Source organism: Anarrhichthys ocellatus, unplaced genomic scaffold (genome assembly GCF_004355925.1).
Source record: "Anarrhichthys ocellatus isolate YVR2014 unplaced genomic scaffold, GSC_Weel_1.0 scaffold53, whole genome shotgun sequence".
Taxonomy (NCBI): Eukaryota; Metazoa; Chordata; class Actinopteri; order Perciformes; family Anarhichadidae; genus Anarrhichthys; species Anarrhichthys ocellatus.
The window spans coordinates 2506911-2515690 of record NW_022280083.1 but is presented as its reverse complement, the minus strand read 5'-3'; the positions used below and the strand labels follow the sequence as shown (position 1 = coordinate 2515690).

The window sequence follows — 8780 nt, the reverse complement described above, 5'->3', positions numbered from 1 at the left end:
CCCCTGGTGGACACTAGAGAGAATGCAGCTTTAACACATGAAGCATCGGCTTCACTCGGCAGAACCTAGAGGTTGCCGCCTGATTAGCGTGCAATAGCCCTGAAGAACATACACATTTATCCTAAATGTCTTGACAATTGACATAAAATGTATATTTATGATGAATTCATTTTTCTTTTCTTTCGTCACTTTTTATCCTCTGTAGTCTAGAAGGCCTGAGAAAGGAACGCCACGGTTTAATCTTATGCTGATATACACTGTGTGTAAATGATGAGAAATAAGCCGTTTTAAATATACCAGAGCCAGAGGACATGAGGGGGTTCGTGTTTAACCAGATGTAATCCAGATTAAGGCAACAAATCACCCTCCCATCCTGTACTCCGGCTTGTGAAGAGATTAAGGAAGTAATAATTCATCTTGATTAGATCACTTTCATAAGAGGCCGTCCCAACTGGACTAGGATAAATAGTTTAATGGTAGATTTTGTTTTGGTACCAAATCAAATCCAACACAGAATCCAAAGATTTCACTTTAATCAGACATTTACAGCCGTCGACTTTACAATAATCTGCAGCAACTTTGTTCAGATCACATGCTGGACAGCGAGACAGCTCAACCAGAGTTTGAGACAGTGGAAGCCCTTCTCATTCAGATCATTCTTCCACTGCTATTGATTGGCTGGGGTTTGAGAAGGTGGGGGGGCTATATTGCACCGACTCACACACCTGGAGCAGCAACCGCTCTGCTACAAAAAGTGTTTACTGTCGTTTCTTCGTTAAATGAGAACTCATTGTTCTTTTTAAGCTCTTTACAAAACGTCACTTTGTTTTTGCAGATTTGCGTCATTTTGTCCTCGACAGCAGCGACACGGGAGCGGGTCACATGACGTGAACCAGGAAGTCTCTGCCCTCATGAGAACAACAGCCGGTCAGGATGCTGAGACGAGGAGTACAGTCGGTAAATTGTTCTCAGCAGCGTCATGAGACAGAAGAACTGAACCAGAATCATGCAGGACACATATCCGGCGGCGGAGAATCGAACATGTCGACGTTTTCACATGAGCTACATAACACACACCGTTACATAGAAAAGTGGTACATAAATACAACATATTGATGGCAGCAGGGGGTCGTTGGGAGGTTCAATCCCCCCGGACAGCAGCGGGTGTGTTTGTTCCTACCGTTGAACTCTGAACTCTGACCCGCTGTGGTGGAAAAATATTAAACTCTCGACACCTCACGGCTGCTTTTAAAGTCACAATGAAATAAAACGTGAGTTTTAACATTAAGATGTTGTTGTACGTGAAGACAGCTGCAAGTCAATGACCACTGGACGAACTTCATCGTCTTCATGCTGAGGAAGATCATGTGATATAACTGAAAGCTCCAGATCAACTACGAAACGGACCGTGTGTGTTTCCGAGGCCAAGAACGAACTTTCAATCGCGACTTTTTAAAGTGATTTTCCTTGTGACGTATAACAGTAAATGTGTTTTTCTATCAAAAACCTTTTTGGAATTCATTTTAAAATCATTTAATTCTAAAATCTGCACTCTGACTCAAGGAAGTGAAGGAAATGTTCACTAAAGACGATCAATACAAAATCTTTTAGCTGTCAATCAACTATTTGTTCATATTTACCCTGAAATCTATCTTAATATATTAAATAAACCACTTAATATATTTAAATATGTGATTTATATCTTTACCACAATAAATCATGTGAACTCCACAAGAGTTTAAAGACTAGTTCAGCAGGTGTTATTTATCATGCTTGCATTTAGCGATAGCTTTAGTTATTAATATTAGTAACAAAGTAATGTTACTATGTACACCAAAAACATGTCATTTACACATACTAGTAAAAGTACAAAATGTGGCTTAAATGAATAAATCACCCATGAAAAAATCATCTGTATATCAAATCATACCATAATCATAATAATCGTCAACTATGTTGATAATAGATTATTTGGTTTGAGTAATAAAAATAAGAAAAAGTCTAAATCCTCTGATTCCAGCTTCTTAAATGTGAATATTTTCTGTTTGTCTTTTGAATCCCCTCTGACAGTAAACTGATTATCTTTGAGTCGTGGACAAAACGAGACATTCGAGGATGTCGTCTTGGACTTTGGGAAACAAAATGGACGATGGACATTTTTCACAACTCGGCCAATATCATGATATTCATCATTTTTTAAAATCAATATCAATACCGGTATCGCAATGATATCGTTGGATTGACCATTGGTGATTTTACTAAATATTTACACAATGGGATTCTGATAAATAATCAACAGTAATGCGGATGAATACCTGACAGTCTGGTCGTCTAGTTTACTGTAGTTCAGCCTTGAAAAGCAGGAAAAGACAAAACATTGATGTCATTTTACGACACAATATCTTGTCTCATATCACGATGTCAACGTCATATCGATATTGTGCCCAGCCCTAAAACACGACAAATTGATTAATTGAGAAAAGGACTGACGGATTGATCGGCGCTCTCCTTTTTACCTTTTTATTTAATTCTCCGTTTACTTTGGAAGCACAACAAACAAAGTTTTCTTCAATACTTCCAGCTAACACAGAGTGAGTGATTGATGTACAGATGCTCGTCGTCGGGGTGAAATATTCCTCTACGCTTAAGGCTAACGCTAACTTGATATAGCTCTCTTGCTCAGTTGGCGGTTTATGTTGCATTAAATAAAGTGTTTTTTTGCCTTTTCTGGCTCGCTGGCAGCAATCTGTATTAATGTGAACTTTCCCTGTTAGATAAACCAATAAATAAATACAATCACAGCACCAGAGTGTTGTAAACTCTGGTTTGGTTTTCAGTTCAGTTTTTATGGTTTGCTGATAGTTTAGCATGCTGTTTTCACTGAATTGTGGAATTGATGCCTTAAAAAAATCTGTTGATTTAAAACTTGCAGCCAAAACCATTAAAACAGCCTCAGATTAGAACACACAGGCTGTGTAGTCTGGGTCTCCTCTTCTTCTTCTTCTTCTTCTTTCAACACAACCATGTGTCAAACTCAGGAGCAAGACGCTCCCAGAAAACACATTTCATTGTGACTATAAATCCAAACTCTGCATGTTAAATCTAAAGGTCTGCAAAATTTGAAGAAAAAACATCTCCTTCAGTCTCGACTGTCAGACCTCTTGGCTGTGAGAAATAGATTATCTTTAGATACCCACAAGATCATTCTGTAATCCTGGAGGTGGACTTAACAGCAGCAGCCAAAACCCTTCAGAAGGACCCCAGACGCTCTTTGAATATTTAAACTCTGAAGTATATTTACATGAAGCCATAAGCGATCACCGGCTCGCAGAAAAGAAAGAAAAGTGCTGTGAAACCTCTTCCAATGGGGAGGTCGGGCTCGTGATGCTCAGAGATAACAATCCTCTTCCACTTTACACAGATCTGAAACAGCCATCGGCTAAAACAAAGAGAGAGACAAAGGCTACAGATCCCGGCGGACGGCGGAGGATTTGCCACCAACACCCCCCACATGTCAGGAGGTGGTTATCTTAAGACGCTTGCATGGCTTGTGATTTAAGAGTCACACTGGTTCAGCTTGAGATCAAAAAAAGGCAAAATGCCCGGAGGCTGAACAAAAGACCTGCTGATCAAAAAACCTGAGGAGGAAAATGCAAAGAAATAAGATTTATTGGCTCTTTGACGAGTGGGCTGGCAAACTCAAAAGCAACCGTAGAAAGTAAAGCTTAATTCTTTAAAAATAAAATGTCACGTGGAACCAGAGACTGTGTAAACATAATTGTGAACTTCCCGCCAACACCCAGCTTCAAAAGAGACGGAGCCTTCTGATAAAAAAACACACATACAAGCTCCCAAATAATGCTCAATCTTCTCTCTGGGGAATTAGCTTAAAAGTCCATCCGATACACATTTTTAGCTCACTCACTCACACACACACACACACACACACACATACACACACACACACACACACACACACAGGCTGATTATGAGATGGCTTCTCAGTAACTCATTAGCATCGGGAGTGCCCTCAGGAAAAGGAAGTGGGTTTTTTTGCATCACCTAATTCTATCCTGAAGTCAGGCTTGAAAAGATTTAAAATATAAAGATTTTTTGCATTTCGGTGGATCGCACAACACAAGTCGTGTTGTGTTTTGCTTTATTTTTTGCATCTGGGAGTTGTTAAGTCAGTGCAGGCAGGAGTGTTTTTATTAAATCCCCTGAAGTGACACACGTGAATCGTACTCCAACAGTCCGCTTTCTTCATGAGTATAAAAAAAACACTTCTTTACTCCGGGTCGTCAGCTTGTGATCTCTGCAGCTGAGAAAGAGCAGCATTAGAGAAACCTTCACAGCCTCCATAAAAATCCGTCTCTGTGAGGACCGACGGGCATCTGCACGGGCACCTCTCTGTGTGTGTGTGTGTGGGGGGGGGGGGGGACATTTTACTGCGGGACCAAAGAGCAGGACCCGTTTCTTACTACGCAGCTGAAAGCGACGAACACACACAGAAGGCCGACGCCTCCAAAGTGACCGAAACGAATCAGTCGCCGTCGTCGGGTGCTCGTACTTGCCCTCAAGGGTCTGGTCCCGGGGCCTTTTTGGCGTCCACGCATCCGAGGCAGGAGGGAAATAGCGGACTGAAGAGGCGGCCGAGACCTTTCCGGAAGACGCTGTTGGAGAGGCTGTAGATGAGACAGTTGCAGAAGCTGTTGCTGATCGCCAGCCACGTGGTGAGGAAGGACGCCACCTTGTGGTGGTACAGCCCGGCGCTCTCCAGGAGGAAGTAGAGGATGTACGGCATCCACAGCACGTAGAAGACGCTGGTGATGCGGAACAGCACCATGGCGTAGCGTTTGTCCGGGCAGCCCTCGCCGCGCTCGCCCTCCATCTGCGAGCTGAAGCGGGCGTGGCGCTGCGTGATCTCCCGCGTATGCTGCCGGCAGATGCGGAAAATGCTGCCGTAGGTGAAGCAGACGGTGAGCGCCGCCGGCGCGTAGAGCAGCGCCACAATGAAGGCGCTGAACCCCGGGTTGGTCTTCCAGGACACGGCGCACCACTTAAATATGTCACCGTGATAACCCGGCTTCCCCCAGCCGAAGAAGGACGGCAGGAAGACCAGAGCGGAGTAGACCCAGATGAGGACGATGCACGCCCGCAGGCGGCACGGCGTCACCAGCGTGGCGTACGACAGCGGGCGGGTGATGGCGATGTAGCGGTCCACACTGATGCACGCCAGCGAGGCCATGGAGACGCTCTTCAGCACGGAGACCATGTAGCCGAACGCCTTGCACATTAGCTCCTCGTTCAGGCCTTTGAGGTAGTGCAGCAGGGACAGCGACGGCACCACGCAGCTGACGCCCACCAGCAGGTCGGCGTACGCCATGGTCTGGATGAAGTGGCTGGTGGTGTGGTGGTGCAGCAGCGGTGCGCAGTGGAAGACAAAGATCACCACCAGGTTGCCAGTGATGATGAGCACGGTGAGGAAGAGGATGACGACCACCTCCAGCACGCAGGTGTCCAGGCTGCGGGAGTAGCCCACGGCGCCCAGCAGGCAGAACGGGGGTGAGCTGCTTTGGTTCGCGTTGGAGGAAGAGTTCATGTTTGACAGGGAGGGGGGAGGGGAGGCGGCGGTTTTTAGCTCAACGCAGCCGTCATCCCAAGTCTCTTTTCTCCAATCCAGAAGTTGCTCGTTCCCCCCCACGATAAAAACACAACAGTGCTTCTATTCTTCTTCAATCAGCATCTTTTCTCCCTCAGCGGGCGGAGAGCCCGTCCTTAAAGTAGCAGTAATCCATCCTGAGTGTGCAAAACGCAGCCAGACTGCTGCTGCTGGGTGTGAAATATGTGCATGTGTGGAACCTCCAAAAAAAAAAAGAAAACGCGTAGAAGAAGAGATGCCGGTCTGATGCTGCAGTGCAAACCGTCCCCACCTCGCAGCTGTTTATCATATCCACCCCCTCCCCATCTCGACTGCAAATCCTGAGGTAAGCACTCTGCTCCGGCACGCGGCCACCGAAGGATCCCGGCATCCACTTCTGCTCTTTGCAACATAAAAAATACCCCCGGCAGCTCCGGTGTTTCACACTCCTCCACTCAGCCAAAACAAAAAAACAAGAGAGTCCAAAACAAGCAGATCTGGAAGTGGACGCCTCGTCCACGGTCCACTGACCGTGAGGGAAACGCACACTTTCTCACACACACACACACACACTTTCTCACACACACACTCACACACGTGCAGAGTCTCGAAGCAGGAAGAGTCCTTCAGAGGTGGGCGAACATCCAGATGTGATGGATAATGTCACCGGGATCTCTTCTCCGTCAGGCTTCTATGCAGCCGGCCGGCTTTTCCAGTGTGTGTGTGTGTGAGAGAGAGAGAGAGAGAGAGAGAGAGGGGGAGATAAGGGAGACAGGCGGTAATCTGCCTCTCCTCTCTGCTGTAGTGGCAGTAGTGATGATGCAGCGCTGCTTCCCTCTCCATGAACGCTTCCCTCTACTCACTCCCCGTTGTCCTGCCCCCCCCCCCTTTTTTTTTGAAAACTCTCTCTCTCTCTGTCTCTCTCTTTGTCGGTCTCTCCCTCTCTCTCTGTCTCTCTCTCTCCCCCCCTCTCTCTCTGTCTCTCTCTCTCCCCCCCTCTCTCTCTGTCGGTCTCTATCTCTCTCTCTCTCCCTCTCTGTCTCTCTCTTTGTCGGTCTCTCTCTCTCCCTAAAGCTGGAGTAGAGATGCATGTCCAGAATAAAGGAAGGAGAAACACTACTTTTAAACGTCATGAAGGACTTGGATATCAACAGCTTATTGGATGTGAGCAAATATCTCAACGCCGAGCTTTTAGAGAAGCTGTTTGAAGGAATGAAAGAGGGAGGCTGAGTTTACACGGTCCAACAAGTCCACTTCTGAAACACACTGAAAAAAAAACATTTTGATGCAAAGAAGCAAAATGGCTGCTCCACATTTCCATCGTTTGACGTGATAAAAGACATGCTAGGACATCAACCCGTGAAATACAGAAGAAAACAGCGTAGACGTGGGTAGATGAGGCACGGGCTCGTTTAACGGAATATGCACGGCTGCATGTAAATGAATATTAGTGGAATATTCATTTACATGCAGCCGTGTAAACCGCTAATAAGGAATAATGTCTTTTCAGGATAATAGCAACAAAAAAAAACACGTTTTTTTGGTGCATGTAAAGAGAGTTAGTCTCTTATGAAGCCCCTTAACCTGGTCATTTTAAATACGCTGGAGCAGTGCACGTTTTGTTGTCAGACTTGTTCTGTATCTGCCAATATGGATCATCAATGATTGCCGGCAAAAAAAAAGGTGATCGGGGATCTCTAAAAGTTATATTTGCTCCCTTTTTTCCTTTTGTGCAGATCCGACCCGTGACTCTGATCCGAGATCCGATCCAAACCGTTTGAATTGTATTTAATCTGTCACTAGTAGCTTCTTCATGGTGCCATAAAAACAAAACACCAAAGCACCGGTTCTATGAGAGAATGCGTCACCGGCAAACGGTGGTCATCTGCTGATTCACCACATCAAACTAAAGCCTCTCCTATGGTACCTGGTTCATTCCAGGCCGGCTGATGGTGGCGAACAGAGACAGCATTCAGACGCTGTTTGTTTTTGTTTGTTACCATATGGTGAGCGTTGAGGTGGGTGAGGAAGGGCATTAGCCGCCATGTTTACGCGTCTGTTTTTGCTTCAGAAAAGGTCAAGAGGTGCCACATCTGCCCGACTTATGAGGCCGAACGTGGAGGTCGGCTGTACAAGCAGTTACGTTTTTTTGTCCGACATGTTGAATGTTAAAACATGGCCGCTGGCGTTACCAACGTCAGCACGCCCGCTCTGAGTACACAGCAGGCAGGCCGGGCGGCCTCGTGACCGAATGTTGGGCAAAGGACAGCTTGTGATGATGCGGTTCGAGCGCCACCAGCAAAAAAGATCCCAAAAAATCATCCAACATCCCCGAAGCCGAGACCGTTACAAGAGCAGCCTGCCGACCTGAGGGTCGCAGTTCCTGCAGAACTAAAGAGCGAAAAAAGCTCTTATTGTGGAAATTCTCTATATTCTTTAACTTTACGAAGCATGACTATGTTATTTACGAGGAAGTGGAAATGATTTATAGGCTTGAATCAGCTGTTTTGTGTTCCCCATGAAAGCCTCTGTGTTCAGACTTTTTTAGTTTTGCCTTCGAGGCTTTTTTAAACCAGTTATGTGATGTGTGTTTCTAGGAAAGTCAGGTTGCTCTGTTACAGAATGTACAGAAAAAATGTAATCCTAAAGAAAGAAAGAAAAAAGCAAATAACTAGCAAATAAATAAGAAAGAAACCGCCAGTAAAGACGTGTGATTGAGTATGAGATTGGACAAATAATCAATATTAAAGGGACATGATCAGGACATCCCTGAAGTGCATACTTCATTTTTATTTATTTTTTAAATCATCTCTTTTCTCCAATTCGCAAGAAAACTTATCAATAAATCTATAAAACTCAATAGAAGTCCAGCAAGAGAAATAATAATCTATTTTTCCTTTTCAAAGTAAAACATCTAAATTATACTACATCTATACACTGATCTATGGAGGTGTAACGGACCGCTGTCGATCCGATTAGTGACACAATTTAACCATCACAGTGTAAATAAAGTTTTACTGACTCAGTAGAACATGTCTTTCTAGTCTCTGATCTCTGATAATGTTTCATTGTAAACAACCAATCAGTGTTTAAACCAACAGGAGGAGAGCTAGTAACGTTAGCAGCACCGCTAACGGCT

General features: G+C 45.0%; 1 protein-coding gene across 1 annotated transcript; it reads right to left on the bottom strand.

Moving 5' to 3' along the window:
* Nucleotides 1-294: 294 nt before the first annotated feature.
* On the bottom strand, nucleotides 295-6423 carry LOC116396094 (probable G-protein coupled receptor 21). Its single transcript, XM_031870489.1, has one exon. The coding sequence runs from the start codon at nucleotides 5600-5602 to the stop codon at nucleotides 4577-4579; it is 1026 nt and encodes a 341-aa protein (XP_031726349.1). The 5' UTR covers nucleotides 5603-6423; the 3' UTR covers nucleotides 295-4576.
* Nucleotides 6424-8780: the final 2357 nt, after the last annotated feature.